We start from the raw sequence: 24,865 nt of genomic DNA on the forward strand, positions 1-24,865 counted from the left end.
CATAGAAATGCACCGGACCCATAGGCAATATACTTCTTGCTGTGAAAAAAAATTTAAGATTTTTATCATTTTGTTTTTAAAATTATTTGTGTACCAGGAGTTCACTTAATGTGGGATTGGCTATGATTTCTTGACAAGCATAAAGACCTATAGAGAAAGCCCAACAGACAAGTGGGTACAAGGTGTCCAGAACTCTTGGGAAGGGTGCCCTCATCACTCAGGAATGGCTTCATGCCACCTGTAGACATTACCTTTAATATACCATAACTTTGGATGGCACATTTTCTTCTCAGATTGTGAAGCTAACACTTTTTTCCAGGTTCTGAACTATTTGATATTCCCCCCAAAAGCTCACAGACTGGGCATGGCCCCTGCTGGGCCCCACCCAACCAACCAGGGCTGGCCCCTGCCCTGAGTATACCATGGTGATGCCGAGGCTCCAGACGTCAGACTTAACGTTGTACCCCTTCTGGTTCAGTTCTGGGTTGATTCTCTCTGGCTGTAAGAGGGACCAGGGAGACATAAACACCTACTCACAGGAAGAGACCAGAGCAGGGGTGACCCAAGCCCCCAACCTCATCCTACCCCACCTCGTCATGGGACAGATGGTAAAACCGAGGCCAGTGAGGGCCAGTGTCTCATGATGAAGGCCCAAACTTTTCCTTGAAGGACTCCCAACTAAGGGTTGGGAAGAGCACCTTCAGGACACCGGTCAGGGGTAGAGGGGACCTACACAGGCCCCGTGTGCTGCCTCTACATGGATGTCCATAACATGGGTTATCCAAATGGGCGCTTCAGGGTACAGTTAATAGCAATGGTATGAGGGGCAGGCTGGGCCTCAGGGGACACCTCTGGGACAGGAAAGGCAGTACCTCTGGGAGGCCCTATCCCCGATGAACAGAGGACATGACCTGATTGTTATCTCCCAGGCACATCCCCTTCTGACCTGCAGCCATGGCCCCAGACATAGGACAGCAGAGGACTGACTACTCACAGCCATGTAGGGCTTGCAGCCGGCATCCAGCGTCTTGGCCACAGAATCCACCAAGTAGCCGCTGATCCCAAAGTCACACATTTTCACATGCCCCTCCTTGTTGATGAGGACATTAGATGGCTTTACATCTGCCAGGGACAGAATAGGCCTTTTCAACTCCGGGGTCCCTGGCTGGACAGCAGCAGGCTTCTCCCACGCTCCGACCACCCCAGGGGCAGATGCTGCCAGGGCACAGGGAGTGGAGAAGCGACTGAGACTGCAAGAGGTGCCACCGAAGCCCAAGTTCACAGGTTTGGTGACAATGCAATGAGGATGTGCTGCAGCCACTGGCCAGGCCACACAAGCAGGGAAGGCAGTCAGGCCTCTGCTGCTGTACACAGGACGGCATCTTTGTGCTGGTCACCAGCACAGTGGACACAAGGTCCAGAGAAGCAGGCACATCCTGGCATAGGCAGCCTCATGGTGGGTACTTGACCCGCACTTCTTGGCACAACCTCTAGCTCTGGTGTCTTCCCAGGCTGGGCTATGGGGTTCTTCACTGACAGGGTGAGACCCAGAAATGACCCAAGTGCCCAGGCCAAAGGGTGAGCAAATTCAGCCTGGAAGCACATGGCAACAGCCAAAAGCACAGGAGGCCAGTCTGCATGAGAACCTGGGGCCTGGATCATGACTCAAGAGCAATACTGAGCAGGCTGCACAGCAGGGAATCTTCCAGCAAACAAACACACACACACACACACACACACACACACACACACACACACCACATGCTTTCTATGGGTATGTGCATAGCATAGAAATGCACAGAAAAAGATCTAGCAGGTTTCACGCTGAACTGCCAACAGTGGTGAGCTGCAGGTGGGGGTTGGGATGGCCACTCAGTGGCCAAAGGGGCTTACTGTAATTAACTTTGTGGAAAGCAGAACATCGGGTTAAGAGGACTACTCAGAATAATAAAAAGGAAGGAAGTACAACATATACAACCTGGTGGATCTCAGAAACATTAAGACCAGTGAAAGAGGCTGGGCAGAAGGCATATGTGTGTGAGTCCATTTACATGAAGATCAAGAACAAGAAAAAAAGAACCTAATATGGAAAAAACAGAGAAGAAGCATGGGGGAATATGAAGCACAGTGGCCATCCAAGAAGGGCCAAGAGAACTTTCTAGGATGGGGTGAAGGGTGGAAACATACTGCATCTTGCCAGGGGCGGGGGTTACATGAGTGTAAACTTTGAACAGATTCATTGACCAGTAACTACAGATCTATGCATTTCACACTATGCAAAGAATACACCCAAACAAAAACAGTCATGCTCCCAGAGAAAAGATCCATCTAGTCCTTGTTCTGAGTAGCAGCAAACTTAAGAGAAGGTGGCTAGGGAGTGGGACTAGTTCTGGGGTAAAAACCAAGGAAAATGGCTTAGAGAGTTGGAGAGTGGCCTAGACTGAAAAGCAGGCTCAGCACCTGACCCCAGCAGGCTCATCCCTACCCATCACTTCCCTGAGCCTCAGCCAGCTCGTTTGGAAAAGGAGGAGAGGTGCACCCACCCCATGGGACTGGGTGAGACCATGCATGCGGCTGCCTAGGGATCTCCCCTATGGGCCAGGCAGGCACTGACCTCTGTGAATCACGGACAGCTTGCTATGCAGGTGCTCCAGTGCCCTTACAATCTGGCATACAGGACAGAGACATACAACTGGTATTATTTCTAGTCGCATCAAGAACAACAGAGCAGCAAGAACCCCATCCATGTCCATGTGTCTCATTCTCCCACTTACATTCAGCCCCTCTTTAACCCAGGCTTTGGTCTGCATTACAACCTGTGCCCCAGAGACCTGGCAACCTCAGTTCAAACATACCTGGCCTTCTGTTTTTCTCCAACCCACCCAAGGGGACCTGAGTCTTGGGTCCAAGCATTTACCTGGGAAATGATGTACTGGAAGCCGCAGCAGAATCCTCTGGCGTATGACCCACCCCTTCCAGGGGACCATTGCCACCCCCTAGCAGGCTCTTAGGTAAAACCCAGCCCTTTTATGGCCTTCCTGGCTCCTCTCCCTCCCTCAGCAGAGCTAGTGGACTATGTGCTGGAGCTGACACACTGAGGAGGACAGAGTAGGGGAGCCTGAGAAATTACCCCCAAAATTCTGACTCCCTACCCATTACAGCCAGAATTAAAAGCCACGGGTATACCCATTTCCTTTTTTGCTCTGGTTGCCATGATGCACCCAGTGTTGCTGCCCTCCTCTAGCAATGTTGCACCTCAAAAGGCAAACATTTGGATGCTAACCGTTCCTCCAGTTTAGCTGATTCCTCTTTGAGCTGCCTCAGGATGACAAGGTTGTAAATACTAAGTCATTTTTTAAATGGTCCAGGAAGCTTGGGAGTTGCACACAGAGATCTAAAGACCCAGGAGCTGACAAATTTGTGTGGCTCTGGGAGCCCTAGGCTCCAGGGTCTCCTCAGCAAAAAGGCTCTGGTCCAGGGTTGAGGAGCTGGGCCCCTGGGGGGCAGTCACCCAGGTTCAGGGCTACACTGGTGCCTGACTCTGCCCAAAATACCACTGTCAGATTGGGATTTGGGCCTGCTGGGGCCAGGCTGAGGCCTCTGGCATGTACCTGGAAGTCCCAACCCTACCAAGGCTTGAGGCCACTTACAGACACAGCAATCTTCCCCAGAATGTCCTCTGGCATCATCACATTTTTATCAAGCACCTTACGATAGAACTTGTCCAGGGATGTGTCCATGAGTTCCATGCAGATCCACACATCTCCCTGTGGGTGGATGCCCAGAGGTTAGCTCAGGCCCACCTGGGGCTACACCTATGTCTGGGCAGCCTGCCTGGTGCCTGCTCCAGCCAAGCCTCTGGCAGACACATCTGCCCATTCCTCAGCCCTGAGATTTACTGAGCTTCCAGCTCCTCCCCTCCTGCCTCCCAAAAATCTCTTGAACTGCCCACTTCTTCACCTTCCAGTTTTACCTACACTGCTGAAGCCACACACTGGCCTCCCCCAGCCCTGTCATCTCTGGTCTCCCCTATCTGATTCTTGATTTCATAGTAATTTCCCGGGAAAAGTGACTAAAACACAAGGCTACTGTGTCCCTCCAACAGGAACCTCCAGGACCTGACACTCAGCCCCTGACCCAGCCCTGCAGAGCCCTCCTGCCTCAGCCCTGACGCCCCCCACACAGGACACGGCTCACCCAGCTCTGGCCCTGGCTGGGGGCAACTCCTTCACCTGCAGTGCTCTACCTCCTCCACCCATTCCCCAGCAAACCCCTGCATGTCCTTCAAGACAGCCCTCTTGGGAAGGCTGGGTGCAACATCTCCTTGGGGCAGCCCCAGGCCCCCCAGCCTCTCTGCCAGCTCTGACCCAGCATGCAACAAGGTCTGGATGTGTGTCTGTCTCCTCAGCAGCAAGGGGACAGACAGCCTGAACCTAGCACACAGTGGGCACTTAGACATGTGGCTGACAAGGCACTGACTAACCCACCACTGGGTCTGGCCCACCAGCACGCTTGGGGATCCACAGGTGCTCAAAGAGGCTGGGATGGGAGAGCCCTGACCTTGCCTCTGAACCCCAGGTGGTAAATGACCATCACAAGCCAAGCCCATCTAACAGGGGCTCTGGTCTCCATTAACTCCATACCAGCACTTCACGCTGTCCAGCAGGAGCCCACCTGCGGCCCCACAGGTCGAGCTCCCTGGGCTTCCCCAATTCCTCTCGCCCCACAGACCCAGAATCACATCTGCACACCTCCACAGGGGCCTCCTGGCAGGATAAGGCAGGTGGTCACACAACCTTGTGGCACACTCACTATGTGCCAGACCCTGGGCCACATCATTTCATCTTCATGACAACCTTGTGAGGTGGGTACAATCACTCACTGGTCTCATTTCATAGACCAGCAAACTGAGGCAGGAAGCAAAGAAGCCAGGCATTCAGGCTCCTGGGCCTGAGCTCTCAAGAGCCCTGCACTTCTGCCTCTCAGGTAGGCAGGGCCTGTTTTCATACCTGTGCCCAGCACCTGGCCCTCACAGACACTCAGCAAGTGTCTGCTAGGGGCCCAGAATGATTGAAATTAGGCTGCAGACTAGGTGAATGGGGCAGGTGTACAGACAGAAGGTAAGGGCAGGGTGGTCTGAGCCCCTAGCCCCTAGCCCAGCACCCACCTCCCACCCTCCTGCCAAGGCCACACCTCTCTGAAGAGGGCCCCATAGAAGGTGACGGTGTAGAAGCAGTCAACTGTGCGCATGTTCACATCCAAGTCCATAAGCAGACGCTTCTGCTCCTGGGAGTTCACGGTGGCCCGGATCCGCTGCAGGGGAGAGGGCTGAAGGTAAGGGGCCAGGCGGCAGGAGGGGAGCACCCCCCCATCTCTCATATGAGGGCTGGGCATGCTCAGCCCCATGCCGGGCAGCATCCTGGGCGCCCTGAGGCCCAGCACTCCCCGGCAAGGCTCCCTGCTTACTTTAACAGCCATGATGGTGCCACTCTGGGTGTGCCGTACTTTCTCCACCACCCCATAGGCTCCGCGCCCCAACTCCGAGATGGTCACCAGGTCATCAGCCTCTACCTCAAAGTTCTTGGGGTACAGAAAAGAAAGAAGATCAAAAATCAGGAGCTGGCCCTCACCTCAGTCAGTGGAGATGGCAGGGGCACTGTAAAGAGAAGACAGCCAGTGTTTCAGACCTGAGCTCAACTCCTGTACCAACTACTTCCTGCTATGTGACCTGGGTCAAGTCACTTAAAAAAGTGAGCCTCTATAAAACAGGCACAGCACCCAGACCCAAGGGCTATTGCAAGGTGTAAATAAGACAACCTGTGAAATGCCCCCAGTGGACACAGGGAACTCAAGATATCCCCCTTCCCTCCTGTTCTCCAACCCACTCAGGTGTGTAAGCCAAATCACTCGTTCAACCAGTATTTACTGAGCACCTACTATGTGTAAGTCTGTTTTAGGCACTGGGAAAATAGAACAAAACAAGGGTCTTGCCCTCACAGCAGCATGGCCCTGGGCCACCTACTTTCTCTCTTGCCCTTTATTTCTGGAGGCAGACAAATAAATAACTAAATAAATAGGCAAGTAGGTGACCTGCACATCAAACAGTGACAAGGGTCAGGGGAAAAAAATAAGCCTTAGAGATGCCATCAGCCAAGGAGAAGCCCCTGGAGTAAAAGCTCTGCTGGGAGCCCCTCAGTGTTGCTGGTGGGTGAGGTTCAGCCCCCCCGAGCCAGGAGTCTCAGTCCCTGCTGCTCAAGCCAGCAGAGCTGCATGTGGAGAGCAGGCTCCCAGGCATGGCCCAACAGCTGGGCTAGGAGTCTGCATGTCCCACAGACTGTAGGGGGCCAAACTCTAAGGTCAAGAAACTCAGCAAGGCCCCATGAGGCAGGCCACTGTCCCCATTCCATATGGGAAGGTCAGAGAATAGAAGGCCCAGAGCCCAATAGCCAGCCTCCAATGAGTGAGACTACTCCCCAAAGCCACCTCTGCTTGATACCCACAGTCACCTCCCAGTGGCCCTAGGGAGTCAGCTCAGGCCCATGTCAGATGAAACTTCATGAAGCACCCCCAGGCTGCAGCCAGCACCTACCCTGTCTCCAATGGTGATGAAGGCCCGGGAGTCAAGGTTCCTAGGGGGGCTGTGGGGAAAAAAACAGACCTCCTGAGCTTCTGAAGGAACCATACCCTTCCCCTGAGAGAAAGAGCAAATGGCCTGGCACCAGGACCAGAGGCATGTCCTGTCCCCAGGAGGCAGCATGCCTCAAGGCACCTCCATCACTGAGCATGCGCTGTGCCAGGGCCACAGGGCCTGACCTTACCGTCTCTGTGATGGGTTGAGAAGAAGCCCAGCTTGCACACAAGATGCCTGCAGCCCACCTCCCTTCTCCCTACCCCACCCCCAACTCGACAGGCTCACAGGAGGCTCAGCCTGGTGCCCAATCCCTGTGACTTGCTCTAGTCCCCTGAGCCACCTCCAGGAAGCCTCTGCAGGCTGAGCCAGAGGAGACACCGAGGCACACTCACGTGGGGTTGGGAACAAGCGGCTTGGACACACAGGATATATGTAAGTCCTTCTTCCTCTTGGATTTTCCTAAAAGGGAGAGATGGCGAGGTGTCTGTGAGACAGTAAGGCTCTGGGAGGGGCCCCAGCCTGGGGTGTTTTGTTTTGGTGGCCTCCGGCAAACTAAAACAGATGCCCTCCCCACTGGGCACTGACCTCAGTGGGCACATCTGAAACCGAGGCAGCTCCTTTCAGTTCCCAACTCTGCCACCCACCCCTTCTCTGAGCCTTAGAATGTACCTTAGAACGCAGATGCCCACCTCAGGGGTGACTGGGAGACTTGGCGCAGACTCAGGCTGGGAGGCCCTGGCCGAAGCCCAAGACTCATTTCTCTCTGCCTGAAGCTCTTGCCTTTGCTGCCCAGTCCAAGAAACAGCCCGGAAGCCCACTCCCCTCATCAGGGTGCCTGGTGGGCCTGAGTCCCAGGGCAATGCCTCTCTGCCCCTCCATCCTGAGGACAGGTGAGGGGCTTGGCCTTCCTGAGCCCCAGTGTGGGGTTCTATGCTTCTCAAACCAGCTGAGTGTGGCCAGGTCAGCATGTGACGCAGTGCACCAGTAGCCTCAGCACCGTGGAGCACAGGACATAGCTGGGGCTGGCACAGTGGAGGAGGAAGCTCTCATCAGGACTGCCCTTTGAAGAAGACAAAGCGTCCTGTCACAGGCAGAAGGGCAAGGTCTCGAGACAGCAGGGATCCCTTCAAGGAGTGAGACGGGCTTGAGTTCACAGCCCCTGCTGCCAGGCGCCCAGATTGGGGACTCCATTTCCCAGAAAAGGTAGGTGATCTGCCCAGGTTATAAAGTGTGTGGGTGGCAGAGCTGGGACTCAACCATAAATCCCCAAAACTGCTCAACAGAAATGGTGATGCTCAGGCTCCTGTTCCTGCAGGACAGCCCTTCCTGCCTCTCCGCAGAGCCCTGCCACCAGCTCTGCCCTCCCGCCCACCGTACACCACCACTGCTGACACGCTCTGGCCCCCCAGGGAGCTGAGAACCACGCAAGGCTCGCCATGGGTGTGTACAGAGTACTGGTCAGTCCCAGCCCTGAAACCACCTCGGCACCAGGTTCAAACTCAGCCTGTCATGCCCCCCTGTGTGACCTCAGTGCCTCACCTGAGAACCTAGCACAGGGGCCTGCACACTCAGGCCCGGTGGCCAGGCTGACTGGCACCAATGTCAAGGGATGGGATGAGGTTATTATTACCTCTGGGAAGACAGGGCCTGGGTCCAACTGTTCTCAGAGCTGATGAAGAACAAGGAAACAGAGCACACGGAGGGATTGGGCTCCCCGTGTCTGTGCTGGAGTAGTGGGCACAGCACAGCAATCTCTCCACAGAAGCCACCTCGGAGACCCTCAGATACCAGGTCAAAAGTTTGGGCTCTCTCTGCTCTAAGATCAAACCCCACCTTTGCCCCTTATAGGCTAGGTAACCTCAGGCCACTCTCCATGGCTCTCTGAGCCTCAGTATCCTCCTCCATGAAACAGGGATAAAAACAGCACCTATTTTGTAGTTACCAAGGAAAGCACTTAGTGCAGCTCTCACACTCAGCCCACATCAGAGCTGCTGCACTGTCCAGGCAGGGCCTGACCCAGAGGCCTTGGGAAACAGCAGCTTCCACAAACAGTAATAACAGTGGCAGCAGCAGTAGCAGCTATACTCACTGAGCACCCGCCATCCACTCCCCACTGCATAGGGGTGCACCAGTCGCCTAACAATGACCTCATGTGAGAGGCATCTTCACCCCCTTTTAGAGATGAGACAAAGCTGATGATTGTCAGGGTGTGGGTGGGTCTCAATTCAAAGCTTTCGCTCAACAAAGAGGCAGCCTATCACACATGTGGCCCCATCTCAACCCTAAGGGAAGAGACCTTAGCCTCACTTTATTTGGGGAACCTGAGGCTCAAAGGTGAAAATGCTGCACAGTGAGTCAGGGGTCTGGCTAGGGAGCACACCTGGGTTTGTTGACTCGGAGACCCCGATGGGCCAAGCCGGTGGCTCACAGTGAAAGTTCCTAAGGAACTTTCAGAGGAACAGGCCTATTACACTCTCCGACAGGAAGCACGGTGGCACCTCCTGCTGACCAGGAGCCCAGAGGCCTCTCCAGGTCTCCTTGGGCCCAGTACAGCCCACACAGCAAGAGGAAAACAGAGAAAAGCCAAAGCATGCAGGACCATTTATTCCTGAGGCCACTTCAGTGCTGCCCCTAGTTCTTCTGAGGTTACCACTGGGACAGACACAGGGGCCCTGGGTTGCAGGCTGCTGGAGGCCGCTGCCAGGCTGGTGTACCCAACACTGTCTGCTATGTGGCAGCCCAAGGAAGTCCAGCTCTGCACCCTGGCTGAGACCCCTCATGGGACCCTCCTCTCTGTACCACAGGTGCCAAACCACAGAGGAGAACCTCAGAAAAATGCCCAACTGACTGCCAAGATGAGGTCTCATCTGTAAGGCACTTGGCACAGGGCTTGGCACTCAATAGGTAGTCCTACAAGGGACCAGAAATAGTTACCACGATCAGCGTCAGCCTCTCCACAGAGTTGAAAAATTTCATCCTAAGTAATGAGAACTATGGGTAGCTTTTATTCTTGACTTGATGTTTTTTGTAACTAGGAAGTAAAATATTTTATGTTAAAGTAGTAACTCACTCAGGGTTTGGCTAGGGCTCAGCCACCCCTCCCTGGCACTAGTCTGCTCTTGGCCCCATCTACACCTTTCTCTAGCTCCATTCTTCACACCCCTCTCCTGCTATGGGATTGAAGACTGTCACAAGGTACACTCCCCTCACCAAGCCTCAGTTTGCCAACCTGTCAAAGGAGCTCCTGCACCTGTGTCCAGGCCAGGTAAGGACCGTGTGAGGAGGCACGAGACACTCGGTGAAGGCAGGCTCCCACCTGCTTTCACCTCGGGCCTTGGGAGGGGCAGAGGCTGCTGTGAGCACATGCACTGAGTGGATGGGAGGAGCATGGTCGGCCTTCTTGCCCTCCTGGTCATATGGTGGGGTCACCAGGCCTGCATCTGGAGTGACATGGTCTCCCTGGGGCAGCCATGCCAGCTGTGAGAGGGAGTGGGTCAGGCTGCCATGGAGACAGCCCAGCAAGAAGCCACAGGCCACCAGCCGCTGCCACGATTTGCCATAGCCATCAGCACTGGGCCCAGATAGCCAGGCAGCCCAGGGCTGCCCAGGTACAAGGCTACTGTGGTGACCATCACCACAACAGAGTTTCATAAGCCACCATCACAAAGCACAAGTGTGCCAGCCTCTATCTTCAGGGTCCCCAGTGCAGAGGGGCACAGTACCAGGTGTCTATGCATCCTCAGCCTGCACTAGCCTCCCAGCAGTACCACAGGCAACATGCAAAGAACAAAGAGAGGCACTCTGCACGCAGACACAACTCCCACCATTTTGTCAGCCCTGCCTCTGTCACCTCCCACTCACCATTTCTTGAAGAAGCCACCTTCTTTCCCACCTCAGGGCCTTTCCACATTCTGTTCCTAGTACCTAGAATACTCTTCCCTGAAACTTCGTCCTAGTTAGTATACAATCCTCACCTTCTACCTACTCAAGGAGGCTCTCCTGGTTGCTCCAGCTAAGTCCCCTTATTACTGGCTGTTCTAGTGTCCAACTGGCTTCCCTCCTGTCACTTCTCATAAGTCACATTTGAAGTTACTATCTGAGAGGCAAATAGCAAAATGTACTGACTCTGGAGCCAGGCAGCCCGAGTTCAAATTGTATCTCAGCCACTTCCTAGCCATGTACCCTCAGATATGTGAGCATAGTGACTTAACCTCTCTGGGCAACATGGCCTCAACTGTGAAATAGGAATAGCGGGCCAACCTCCCAGGATTATCAGTATGTCCAAGGAGCTTATTGCCAAGCCTTAGCAGTGCCTGACAGGTGGAAGATTAGATGAAGCCATCTGGAAACCCATGGTACCCAAGATAACAGGTCTCAGCCCCAGGTGGCTACTCTCTTAATACTCTTAGCAGCCCCATGAGGGAAATGTTTTCTTATGTCTCTTGTACCAAGGGTCTCAGGGTTTATAAAATCCACAGACTGGCAGAGGAGTGGCAAGGGTCTGGTGGGCTCCTCAGCAAGAAGGTAGGGTGAACACTCTGTGGATGAGGGCAAGTTGAATCCCAGGTACAGTAGGAACAGGAGGAGGAGAGAAGAATTTGTGAGGGAGAGAAGATGCTGGTCTCCTCACAGAGGAGCCCAGGAAAAGCAAAGAGCTATCTTTTTGTACCTTTGCGATTCCTAACCATGGGCAGTACCAGCTACTGAAACGTAAGTAACTTAAATAAAATAATAAGAAAGAAAGAGACCCTACTTAAACTCTGTGTCCTAGGCTGCTGTAGGTCTGTGTCCTCTTCCAGATGGAGGCAGCTGGGCAGCTGGGCTTCCTGGTATCCTTCTCAGGGGCTCCTAGCAGCAGGACCTGCTCAGAACCGGTTGTGCTGAGACCATCCAGTGCAAATACTGAGCCAGAGGCCTAGGGAACTTGTCCAGAGTCACACACCAGGGCAGCAGGACAGTCAGGACTTGAACGCAGACCACAAGCTAACTGGACCAGTGCTTCTCCCAGGCCACCACATCCTGGCTCCCCACACTTCAGCTGTGGCCATGCTGTGTCCCCCACCCCCAAGCCTCCCTGGCAGAGGCTGACAGAAAATGAGTGAGGAAGAACAGGCTTTGGCACTAGGAAGTCTGTGCTGCTATGTGACAATGAGCAAGTCAAACCCCCTTTCTGAGCCTCAGTTCCTCCCTTGACAGTCTGCAGAGTGTAATGGCCTTGACCTCCTGGAGAGAACAAGCCCAAGTCGGGGTTATTAAGACAAAGCCCAGCTTGAAGATAGATCTGTGTGACCTCAGTAAGCTACTCTCCATTCTAGGCCTACATACTCATAAAACTCAGTGATATTCAAGGGGGAAAAACACACCCATGATGCTAGGTAACTGGGAAGGCTAAATGAGATTCTGCATATTAAATGCCTGGCACCAAACTGGGTTGGATTACTGGCTACCTGGACCCTTGTCCAAAGACCACCAGTTACTAAGGTGAATCCTCAGACTGCAGAGTGGGCCCCCAGAGGGTGAAATGGGCCTCCAGACTGTACAACCCAGGTTCCAGGCTTCAAGAGGCTATGACTGGAGAGGGATATTCCCTGAGTGACACCACACCTTTCCAGGGCCTCAGGAGGAAGGGGCCCTCCTGGTGCCTAGGCTCCTGGGCTGATCTCCCGCTGTGTGGGGGGCCAGTGCAAGGTTATTCAGGCTCCCCCACGCCACCTGGGAGCACTGATGGTCCCCATACTCCTGGCTGGACAAAATGGCAGAAGTGCCTTTCCTTAACAAATGCCATTTTGCTTTTATTATCATTAGCATTAAAACAAAGGCTTACCAAACACAGTTGATAGAAGAAATACCTAAAAAGGTATTCTTAGTGGTAAAAACACTGATATGTAGCTCAGGTACAAATTAAGCACTGATTGGGCACCTAATGTACCCCCAGACTTGACAGGTGTCATGCTTCTCACCTTCAACAGCAGCCTGAGAGGTGTGTGTGTTTATTCCCCTGGGTCAGATGAGAACACTGAGGCTCAGGAAGTCACAAAGTGAGTCAGGACACAGATAAGCTTAAAACCAGCCCCTCCCACCTGGAAGTCCCCACAGACTCAGCCTTGAGCATCCAACCACCATCACAGGGCCTGCCCTAGGCAAGCTGGGATGGGCAGCAAGCAGCGCCAGTAGCAGGAGGGTGTGGGGCAGACCAGAATGCCAAGTCACTGACAAGCAGAAGGCCAAAGAAGGCAGGGAACATTTTCCAATCCTGTACCCAGAGCAGTCATGAACAGGCATCCTGCCCAAGCCTCAACAGCCCACAACCACCAACATTGACAAAGCACCTGCATCCTGGACGCTCAGCAATGCTCCCCAGTTCCCCATTTACTTCATTGTGCCCAAACACTGCCACGGACACCTAAGGCCCTATGCTGATCAATTCACACCCACTGGCTAACACAATCCTTAGGACAAGTCTTTGGAGCTGTATCATCAGCACAGTCACATAGATGAAGAAAGTCAGGGCTGTCAGCACAGCTGCATGGGCCAAGCACTGCACAGTGAGAGCCCGGGAATTTAAGAGTCACAGCAACAACAAGAACAGCTGCAAAACCCTGTATACATGAACTCTAAGCCACTGAGTTCTCAACCGTGCAGTTTAGGTGCAAGTGTCATCTCCCATGATGCAGGTGAGGAAATGAAGGCCACACAGCTCCTGAGTGGAAGACACAGGCCTGAACCTGGCTGGCTGGCTCTAGCCTCTCCCCACCACCACGTACCAGTGCTAGTCCCATGGACCATGGTGTGGATGTGGGCCTGGGGATTCTGCAGAACAGCAAGCTTAAATATACCACATGTAAGGAAGAGCTTGATTTTAAAAAATAATAAAGGGAGAGCATTTGAAATCTTGTTCCTGGCTTATCAGTTTTTGTCAGTTTGGCTCAAATAATCTCCCATACACATTCTCTACAGGTTTGGATGTTTCACACATTGACGTTTACTTGGCATAGTGAGACAGGATTTAAAATAAGCCCATCCGGGACCACCCGGCAGACCAGGACCTGGTGCAAGGTACAAGCAAGAGTCCATTGTGCATCACCTGCTCCCTGCTCCTCCTCAGGTGAGCCTGCATGAGTCTTCTCTCAGAATTCCAGGCCTCCTTGCTGTAAGCAGCAAGCCATGACTTTATTAGAGCTATTCTTAGAAAACCCTTGAGATAGATGAGGGCTAAGATAACCTAAGGAAAGTGGGAAAAAAATGGGTTGCTGCTTTTAATTTAGGCTTTTTACCTGGATTGCTTACTGACAGTCTGAACAAAACTCTGCTGCTTAAATGAGAGGCTGAGATCTCTTTAGCTCCAAAATAGAAAAGACACTTGCTTCCCCAACCCAAAAAGTGGGATGACGATAGTTGTTTTGACCCACGTCTAGAAGGAGTGGTGGAAACAGGTGCCACGAAGTATCTCATGAAATAGTACAGCCAATCCCAGAGAAGCTTGAAGGAGACACAGGGGAAAGGGCAGGGAGCCCTGGGACAGGTTCACTCCAAGAGGAGCCTGTGCCTTGGAAAGCATCACGGTTCCAGTGTTGTCAGGTAAGCTCTTGCTAGCCCTTGCTTGGGTATTTTTAGGTAACAAAAAATCTTTGTGCAATTGCCTAAGGAAAATTCCCTGTAGGGTATAAAGCAGTCCTATAGAAATATTCACCACATGGCTTGTCTGGAGATATGCATGCCAGGGCTGGTTTTCTCTAGAAGTTTGCTCAGGCTACGGATCTCAAAACTGGCATGGGAAATCCTGCCTCCAAGGCTGTCAAGCCCCAAGACAGGGAGCCTCCCATTACTACTAAAGTGACTGGGATGAGGATCTTCTGATCCTTCTAAATTAATTTTGTGTACGTACAACTAGAAAAAAACAGCTACAAAATTAGGCAGAATAAAAAGGAAGGAAGGAAGGAAGGAAGGAAGGAAGGAAGGAAGGAAGGAAGGAAGGAAGGAAGGAAGGAAGGAAGGAAGGAAGGAAGAAAGAAAGAGAGAGAGAGAAAGAAAGAAGAAAGAAAGAAAGAAAGAAAGAAAGAAAGAAAGAAAGAAAGAAAGAAAGAAAGAAAGAAAGAGAAGGAAGGAAGGAAGGAAGGAAGGAAGGAAGGAAGGAAGGAAGGAAGGAAGGAAGGAAGGAAGGAAAGAAAGAAAGAAAGAAAGAAAGAAAGAAAGAAAGAAAGAAAGAAAGAAAGAAAGAAAGAAAGAAAGAAAGAGGAGGGAGGGGAAGGAAGGGACTATTACTGTCTCAGAACTTAAAATGGCCCTGACTGGTGTGCTTCAGATGGGTGGGCATCATCCTGCTGACTGAAAGGTCTCCAGTTGAATTTTCAGTCAAGCACACGCCTGGGTTGTGGGCCAGATCCCAGTAGAGGGCTTGTGAGAGATGACCTTTCTCTCACAAATCAGTGCTTCTCTCCCTATCTTTCTCCCTCCCCCCTTCTCTAAAAATAAATAAAATATTTTTTAAAAGAACTTAAAATAGCCTTTTTCCTCAAGCTAAACTATATTAAAATTTTACCAAAGAAGAAGAGAGCTTAAATTTTTTTAAGATAAATGGATCAACTTATAATGTTGTTTAGGTGTCAACCCTATTCTTTAAAGTATTAAAACTGGCTGTCCTTTTTACACCTTCCAGCCAAGATAGATGCATAGGTAGAACCACTTCTCTTCCTTGCACAACTGTAAGAGGGATAACCACTAGCCTCAAAACAAAAACCAACCAGAACTGTCAGAAAATTGAACTATATGGAAGTCTGACAAGTAAGGATTTAAAGAAATATTCATCCAGACGGGTAGTAGGGGCAGAGAGGGGGGGCCAGAGCAGAAAGGACACAGTGTGGCAGGCAAGTTAGTGGGATGGGTGGTCCCACATTCACATGTGGAGATTAAAAACCAGGAGGGACATCTCCAAACATGCCAACATCCAAATCATATGGATGCCAGAAGGAGAAGAGGAAAAGCAAGAAACTGAAAGCTTATTTGAAAAAATAAAGAAAACTTCCCTAATTTGGCAAAGGAAATAGACATACAAGTCCAGGAAGCACAGAGTCCCAAACAAGTTGGAACCAAATAGGAACACACTAAGACACATCATAATTAAAATGCCAAAGGTTAAAGATAAACAGAGAATCTTAAAAGCAGCAAGAGAAAAGCAGAGAGTTACCTACAAAGGAGTTCCCATAGGACTGTCAGCTGATTTCTCAAAAGAAACCTGGCAGTCAAGAAGGGGCTGAAAAGAAGTATTCCAAGTCCTGAAAGGCAAGGACCCATAACTGAGATTACTCTATCCAGCAAAGCTATCATTTAAATCAGCGGGCAGATAAAGTGGTTCTCAGACAAAGTAAAGCTAAAGGAGTTCATCATCACCAACCCATTATAATATAAAATGTTAAAGGGACTTATTTAAGAAGAAGATCAAAACTACCAACAATAAAATGACAGCAAAGTCATAACTCAGCAACTAAATCTAAAAAACAAAAACAAACTAAGCAAACAACTAGAACAGGAACAGAATCACAAAAATGGAGATCATATGGAGGGCTATCAGCCAGGAGGGAGAAGGAAGAGAATGAGGGAAAAGGTAGAAGCATCATTGATAGATAAAAAATAGACAGGGGGAGGTTATGAACAGTATAGGAAGTGGAGAAGCTAAAGAACTTATATGCACAACACACGAACATGAACTAAGGTAGGGGGGTTGGGAGGAATGTCAGAGGGAAGCGGTGTACCAGGCAGAGGGTGGCAAAGGGAAAAAAATTGGGACAACTGTAATAGCATAATCAATAAAATATACTTCAAAAAATGTCTGTCCTTTTCTTACAAGGAGGAAGGTCACTTAGAATTTAACTTGTCAGGAACAGATATAAATTGTAAATTCCTCCAAAACAGAATTTGGACCCAACTGTTCCCTGTGTCTGTCTGTGTAAGTCTATGTATGTATGTTTAAGATGTGAAATAATTTTATATTTCCAGAGGGTATTATTAAAATTAATTTAAAGGCAAGCACTTGTAAGAATTGGATATTCTAAAATCCTTGGAAATATAGAAACTAACTGAAATGTTTTCCAAGTTCATGTGATCTAAGATTAACCGTTAGTAAATAAAATCTAGCTTAAGTTTGGTGGTTTAAGTAAAACAGACATGTCTCTATTTTGCCTAAATTTTACAAAAATAAAATAATAATCCATGTTAATAATTGACTTTGATGTGTATGAAATATGTTTCTAGAGGTTAAATATTTAAAAAAATGAATAGTCAGGGCTATAGAAACCCTGACTTTCTGGCTCCCCATTTTTTCAATGTTTACATTCCTTTATGCACGTAAGCTGGAATTAAATTAGATATAGAACTTATGAACTGATGCTTTATAAAGGAAACACCTTACACTATTGTCAATGTGTGATTAAAATCACTTCGAGGAAATGCAAAATAGGTAACTGCCTATTTTCACAGCAGGCTTGCAGGATACAAAGACTTTAAAAATCATTGACTGCCACCTGTTGATTCTGTTTCTGGGAAAAGACATCAAATAAAAGACACTCTCCAACCTCATTGGAAGGGACCTCAACAGGCACCTAACCATGAATGGACATCCACCCCATCTCTGACACTGGCCTCTACCTACAGGCATCAAAGACTCCTCCAGGAGAAGCTGCTGACACCACAGGCAGACAGCTGTCCCAAGACATCGAAAAGGCCTGTATGCCTATGGATTGATACTGAACTCAGAATTCATTTTGTATGATTGTCTTTACCTGTCTGCCAAAGATTAGTCATGATAGTTATACTCGTCCTTTGGGTTTTTTTATATAGTCGAACAATTCATGACTACTGAACATGTGTTAATGTTATACTAGATGCCAAATGCAAAAAAATGGGACAGAATGCAAAACTCAGATCATGAGAGTCCACAGGACAGAACTGATCCGGAGTGGGTTTTCTGTGTGTGTTTTGTTTGTTTATTTGTTTGCAGTGAAGGCATGACTGCCTTCCATTTACCTGTCCTTCAATTCAGACCCTATGGTAACAGCATTGCCCCATCCCCAATAGTCAACAAGATGAGGTCAATATTGAGACTTCCTAAGAGTGAGCCTTCTTAGCCCTGTGAGACGACAGACAGTATCCAACCCAAAGGCTGGTCATCAATGCATCCTTCAGATTGATTTATGACCAACAGGGGGACTGTGGACAAAAAAAGGAGGGGGGGGTTCTATGGAAAGTAACCTCACAGGATGCTTTGATCATAAATATGTCCCAGGCATATAACTTCTTTACTAAAAGGCTTATCTTTTCCTGAAGCAAGCCTTTCCCATTGTTCCCATACATCTAAGTGAACACACCTGTGAAATGCCCCCTTTGAGACCCTCCTAAAATGGACCACCTTCAAGAGAACAATAATCCTAACTCTCTTCTAATGCCATCCCCACAGTGTTTCTCCCACCCTCATGTTATCACCCTTACATCCCCTCCTTAATTCCAAAGGCACAAAAGAAGGTGCAAAACTCATTCTCCACAACATTTAAGATCTTGTTCCCTGGCCTATGTCATCAGTTTGGCTCAAATACACTCTTATAAAAAAATTTTTAAATAGATATAAATAATTTAAAATGTAAAAGAATGATTAATTTAAGTCAGGACAGTTGTTGGGGAGACACAATTCCAGGGAGTCTTCAGGACTTCTTTAACTCAGTATTGGGTACACTGAATTAATTTTATTTTTATTCTCTAAAATAGAGATACATTCTATATATTCTTTTGGTGTCTAAGATATACATACAATTAAAAAATAATAGAAAGTCCCACATGCTGGGGTAGGGCTGGGCCAGGATGGGTCAGCACAGCAGGGTACAGGCCCAGCCCAGACATGGCAGAAGGTTGGTAGAGAGCCACTAGGGACAGGCCACCAGCTGGGACAGGGTCACAGAAGCCAGAGTGGCTCCTGAAATGCCAACTCAGTCATGATAGCCCACAGAGAGACCCTCAGAGCAGGAGGAGAGTGACAGGGACCTTGTGACTTAGGGTGTGGGGGAATCCCGATGACTCTCTCCGAAGTTAGATGTGGACCTAGACTTGATGTCTGTGAGCTGCAAGGGGGCCTATCAGACTGCCACTGTCTGATCTTCATGCCCTTTCCATACAGCTTTTTGGGTTTCCATGGCTGAGCAAGCAGGCCTGACTTAGGTGGGCGATGCCCCAAGGCTGCGAGCCCCAATGTCAGGAGTTGAGTTCAGGGCAGGCCTGCCTCATCACTGCCCCATCTGGCTGGCATGCTGGCTCTCCAGTGTTCTTCCTCTGGCACCAAATGGTGACACTCCCCACCTGAGGTCAGCCCATGGTTGCTGAGGCCCTACACACCTCAGGCCCACCAGCATACCTGGCCTTGGGTCTGGACTTTTAGAACCATGATTTCCAAAGCCTCTTACTCCCCAGGAGGAGTTCTTTAAGAGTTGTGTCACTCCCCACTCACCTATAAGTCCCTTCAGCTAGCACTGTTCCTGGCACTAATGCAGTTCTACCAACTGAGGGGCTGGCTTTGGAGGCTCCTGCCCTCTTGATTCACCATCCCACACCTCCCCATGATGCTTTGGGAGGGGCAGACCTGTAGCACCCACTCCTCTCCGCTCCCCAGCAGCCTGCCCAAGTAGGCCCAAGAGACCATGGGAGCCCCCAGCTCCAGCTTAGGACCAGTGGAGAAGAGTCAGGTACATTCTGGGTGGCAGTACAGGACCCTGAAGCCTGAGAACCCTCATGTCACAGAGATTACTAGTCCGTCATCAGACGTCCCAGTCCTGTCTATTCATCCAGCAATGAACAACTGCCATCACCAGAGCAATACAAAAATAATAACAAATGCCATTCGTTTAACAAACACTATCTCCAATCTTGACCACCACCCTGCAAGAAACAGGTGTTTCCTCCCACTTTACAGGAGAGGAGACAGGATCAGAGAGGGCATGTGAGGAAGCAGTGGAACCAGTCAGAATTCAAATCAGGCCCACTCACCACCCTCTAAGCTCAGGCTCTGCATAGCGCCCCGCTGTCACTTCCTGTCTTGCAAGAGTGAAATGAGTTTGTCTATATCCACCTTTTTGGCTGCCAGCAAGACAGACAGGCAGGGCTCCCATTCCCATTCTGCAAGTGAAGAAACCAAGGCCTCTCATCAGAAATGTGGGCCAGGCCCAGGGGACTGAAAGTATTGACAGAGTACAGTGAATGTGCTACACAAGACTAGTCCCAAGTCGCACAGCAGAAGAGGCGGGGCTAGGATTTGCCTGCAGGCACCTCCCTATACTCCTGTCTTCTGAGCTTAGGCCAACCCAGCACTACCTTTGCTCCTCAGCCTCCCAGAGCCCCCAGCAGTACATCTGAGCCTGAGGGAGCCCCAGGGCCAAGGGCAGCAAACCTCTGCCACCACATGCTCCTGCTCTATGAGCAAGAGGAAGCAGGGCCCTTGCCTAACAAAGTAACTTCCGGGGTGTGTCAGGCACCAGGCCGGGAGGGTCTGCCTGGAAGAAAGGGGTGGTCCCAACCAAGGCTGAGGTCGAAGAACGGAACCACCTCTAGTGCCCAGCTAGGGCCAGAGGCTGACCTGTGAGGCTGGGACTCCCAGGCTCCTCACCCACCGGCTAGCAGGCCATTACCCTTTTAAACAGCAGCCAGCAGTATGGCATGCCCAGAGGGTGAGTCAGTGCCCAGTGCCTGCTGACTCACCCACCAGAAGCCTCCCACTACCCTGGCTTGGTCCCCACAAAGGCAACTGAGACCTTTGCTCCCTTCAGGCCCTGGGCCACAGGCTGGCTGATAGTTTCCTATGTATCACACCAGAGATAGAGGAAGTCCCCAAGGTGCCACCCTCCAGTCTTTCCAACAGTGGGAAAGAGACACGACAGAGGGTGGAGGCAGGGCAGTGGCCAGGGCAAGCAGGGCACAGACAAAGACAGTGCTCCCTGATGCATCAGTGTACCATGGGGCATCAGAAGCTACGTGAAGATCAACCATGAAGGGCCCGCATGGTTGCACATGGGCAGGGGGCAGTGGCATCCCCAAGGACAGATGTAGCATGAGGCAGCAAAACAGGACCATGCAGACTAAATGTGCCCCTGCCCAATGGCCTCAGTGTCAGCTGTTTTTGGCTTCTGACCCCAGCCAAAGGTGGCATATGTGAGGAGGCCAGGGAAAGCCAACGAGGCTGTGGGGCCTGGGGCCTCGAGTACTCATGGAAAACTCCTCAGGCCAGTGGCACAGAGGATGAAGCAGGGCACCCACTGCAAGGCAGGAAACTCAAAGGTAAAGTTCCTGTAAGGTCTAGTGCCAACCACACCCTGCTTTGTTCAAATTCCTCTGAGGAGCCAGAGACAAGCACCACACTGGGGCCCTAGGCCCAGGATGGGGAAGGCACAAGTGAGCACCAGCTCTATGAACTTGGTCCTGCCACACACCCCTCTGTCTGACCTTGGTTTTGCCATCTGTCAGATAGGTGGGACTGTAATGAGTACAAAGTGTGCCAGTTGTAAAGGGCTGTGCGCAGGAGACTTCTCCTCTGGCTTAATCCGCCCTCCAGGCTGGGACCAGGCTGGAAAAGACACCTGTGCTAGACGCAGGTGTAAAGCAGTGAGGGGGTGTCCCACCAACTCAGCTCAAACATCCAGCACAGAACTAGGCAGAACCCTAGCTATATCTTTCACAGCAGTGTGACCTTGGGCAAGGCACTGAACATCTCTAATGCTCAGTTTCCTCATCTAGAAATGGGGCTGTGAGGGATACACGAAGAGCTCATGGCCCATGAAAAAAAACACTTGATAAATGGGAGCTTTTGGGACATTTGGTGAGGGGGCATTGTGGCTCCCCCACCACCTCCTTTCACAAATCCCAAAAAGGCTGACAGGGTTCTGGGCCTTGGGGAGGCCCTCCATCTAACTCACCCAACATTACCTGTTACCTGAACTCATTAACTGGAAATTCATCCTGGTCTCCCTCCGTAGAGCTCAGGGAGGGCAAAGCCAGGACCCAAGTGACACAGCATAGGGGGATCAAGTAGTGTCTCACCAAAGTGCATTTTCCCTTCACACACCTACAACTTTAACTTTTATTTTCATGAGGCCCAGACCCTGAGCTGGAGAAAAGTTTCTGATTTTCCAGGTCTCCAGAGTGGAGAAGTGTATGACTTCCTGGTTCCCAAGCTGCACAAGGTCTGTGCAGTGCAAGTCCCTCCTCAGACACCACCCTCCTCAAGTGCCTCCTGAGTTACTCACAGTGGTTGGGCAATGGCCAGGGATCTGACCTCCCACTTATGTAAGATGTAATTAGCCTGCCCACCTCCATCTGGACTCCAGCTCACAGCCACCATAGCCCCTCCCCAGGACTCCACATACCCTCCCACTGCCTGGGCCCCTCCAAAGAAAAAGAGGTAGGGACAACCCCTAATTAGGGGCCCACTAAGTGCCAGCTGTTACTTTCCTCCCCCCTCACTCCAACCAACTCTGCAGTTGCAACCTAAGCAGAGGCAAGGCCTTGACCCCACATGGCTGAGCCCTTTTTAGCAAAAATAAAAAAATAAAAATAAAACAGCTAACAATGGTAACAGGGCTGCACAGCAACTATCCCTTCCTACTATGCACCAGGCACCATTGGGGTCTTCACTTCATCACTCACTCTTGCTTAAAACTTTTTAGTATTCACTATCTCACATCCTACCTGAGTCCAGAAAAGGTAGGTGCAATTACTCCCATTTTACAGGTAAGGAAACTGAGACCCACTGACACTCCTGCTACTGGAGTGAGGCAGCCCATTCACTACAGCCATGTCCAGTTTGGAAATCTCTCACACAACCCAGTCTGCTGAGACAATGACATGCCAAAAACATCTTTCCTCTTCCTGCAAAAAAATCTCCCTTTTGCCCTCCAAGTTTCATTCCCCTCACCCCCTTCATGACAAATCCTGCCGCCACCACAGCACCGCCACCTCACAAAAATTTCCAGGAAGGCTGGCTACTTGGAGAAGATAAGAACAAGCCAATTGCACAGCCCTAGGCTGGCAACTGGCCCAGAAACCACAGACAGCAGGGACAGACCTGGTAGCAATCAACTCCAGAGACACTGGGGCTGAGCAAGGGGTGACAGTTGCGGGGAGAGTTAGCTTCCCAGTTCCCCAGTTCCCCAGCTCCCCAGTGCAGAAAGAAGCATGCAAGTCATGACAAGGAGGAGACCATGTGCATTATTAGGGAGGGGTGGGAAGCCAAGAGAGGTTCCCAGTGGACAGGGATGCAGGACAGGATGCAAGACAGCAGGGATGGGGCCCTGTGGGGTCTACAAGGATGGCGAGAGCCAGGGAAGAAGAGGACTGGGAGTTCTGGGCTGAGGTAGAGCCAGGGCAACCCATGGGGTGGGTGTGAGGGCGTGTAGCAGTTACGGTGAGATCCGTGGCAGGGGAGCCCCGCTGGGGCCCAAATGGGGAGCCAAACCACAGCATGGATACAGAACGGGGACCCAGGAGTGGAAGGGCGGCTGGGTGCAGGATCAGAGTGAATCCCACCTGGACTTAGCTGGGTTCAACTGAGAGACCCAGATTGGGAGAGTTCCTGTCCAGGGTGCAGTTCTGGCCTAAAGGAGGTTAGAGTTCCTGACCTGGGGAGGATAGATCAGATCGCAATCTTAGACTGAGTCTGGGCCTTGGGTGCAAAGCCAGGGCCTAAATTGGTGATGCAGGTGAGGTCCCAGACCGGAACTCGGAGGAGGCCGGGGTACTACCCAGGTCCGGAACGGGCTGGGATAGGATCACACAGAGTTCGGGTTCGCCACCTGGGCCCGTATTCAGCACGGGAGTCAAACCGAGGTCCTCGCCAGCTGCTCCTACCTTTGGACTGGGGTATGCCAGCAGGTTGGCTGGAGGCGGGGGATTCCATGGTGCGGGAAGGTCCAAGGGCGGCAGCAGGGACTAATTTAGAGGGCAGCAGGCTCGATCCGGGCAGAGCACGCTCATGTCTGCAGTCAGGCAGCCCGGGTGCAGCAGAGGAGCAGAGGAATCCGGAGTTGCGGGGACAGCAGCTAGGACGGGTAAGCAACAGGGGTGCTGAAGCCAATCTGTGCGCGCGGGTGGCAGCTCGGAAGGCGCTGACCCAGCCCCGCTCCCGTACTCCCATTGGCCCCCGAGTCTCCGGGCCGGTTCACGGCCTATCAAACGCCTGCCTGGCTTTGCCTGTCAGGCACAAGCCTCGCCCTTAGCTGGCACAGACCCGGCTCCTCCCACTGTCAAGCCCTCCGGCCAATTGAGAAGCCCAGGTCCAGTGAGGCTCCGCCCCCTCCCCTGGGAGACCCCTGTCCCTCACCCGGCCTGTTTGGACGCCCATCCGACTAACTCCCAAACATGAAGCCCGGCCCCCTCAGGTCCCCAGCCCACTGAGCCCCTCCAGGGCTCTTTGGGGGCCTTCCCCGGGTTCGTAATCTGAAAGAAACCCAGATATTTTAGGGTGGCTCTGTTGGGGCCCTGGGAAACGGGAAGGTCGGGTGCTGCGGTGGAGTTAAAAGTGCGCCGCGGGGTTCAGATCCCCACTCGGCTACTTTCTAGAGGGGTGACCTTGAGCAATTCAGGTAACCCTTGAACCCCAGTTTTCACCTCTGTAAAAGAGCGACCCTAACAACCTCTTGGCGCTGCTGATGAGAATGGCACCAGGCTTTTGATAACACAGTTAAACGTTTGACTGAACATTGTAAAGGGCTTAGCACAAGCCCAGCAAAGGCGCGTTCATTTCTTGCTTCAGCGAACGGCCACTGAACGCCTGCACTGCAACCGGCACTGTGAACGCTGGCGGGAATACAGTGATGAACTTGGTAGTACCAAGGTAGAAGCCGGTAAATGTAGCTCCTACATTTTCGACACAGCGACTTTAATGGTTGTGTCGCTATTGCCGTCCTCCACATGGGGAAACTGAATCTCGGAGTAAGATGATGTTTCAATGCATTTTACTCCAGTCTGTAAGCCTTGACAAAGAACTTATCCTGACTGTCTCCTGCGCCTTTGGTTGTCTCCTCTCCTTTTGGGGTCTCAGTCTGTTCATCTGTATAATGGCTAGGTGGGCCATTCCCTGCTTCTACTCCCACATGCAGCTTTGGTAGATATGAGGAGCCACTGATCAATCTGGTGCTGGGATCAGGTGACTCAATTGAAAGCTACTGCCTAGAGAGGGTAAAAAGCACCTGGCAAAGGTTAAGGGGTCAG

General features: G+C 51.3%; 1 protein-coding gene across 1 annotated transcript in view; it reads right to left on the bottom strand.

Annotated features, from left to right (window-relative positions):
- Positions 1-23,750, bottom strand: part of MAP2K3 (mitogen-activated protein kinase kinase 3) — a 30,715-nt gene extending 6,965 nt beyond the window's left edge. The window contains exons 1-9 of the mRNA XM_037163216.2: positions 23,504-23,750; positions 7,024-7,090; positions 6,590-6,638; positions 5,467-5,580; positions 5,194-5,313; positions 3,651-3,767; positions 2,615-2,666; positions 995-1,122; positions 422-499 (exon numbers count right to left, since the gene is read on the bottom strand). Coding sequence (XP_037019111.1) covers positions 422-499; positions 995-1,122; positions 2,615-2,666; positions 3,651-3,767; positions 5,194-5,313; positions 5,467-5,580; positions 6,590-6,638; positions 7,024-7,090; positions 23,504-23,552 — 774 coding nt within the window. The 5' untranslated portion in view covers positions 23,553-23,750. The remainder of the gene's footprint in view (positions 1-421; positions 500-994; positions 1,123-2,614; positions 2,667-3,650; positions 3,768-5,193; positions 5,314-5,466; positions 5,581-6,589; positions 6,639-7,023; positions 7,091-23,503) is intronic.
- Between the last annotated feature and the right edge of the window lie 1,115 nt (positions 23,751-24,865).

This window comes from Artibeus jamaicensis, unplaced genomic scaffold, assembly GCF_021234435.1.
Source record: "Artibeus jamaicensis isolate MK-2021 breed Jamaican fruit bat unplaced genomic scaffold, CSHL_Jam_final contig_419, whole genome shotgun sequence".
Lineage (NCBI taxonomy): Eukaryota > Metazoa > Chordata > Mammalia > Chiroptera > Phyllostomidae > Artibeus > Artibeus jamaicensis.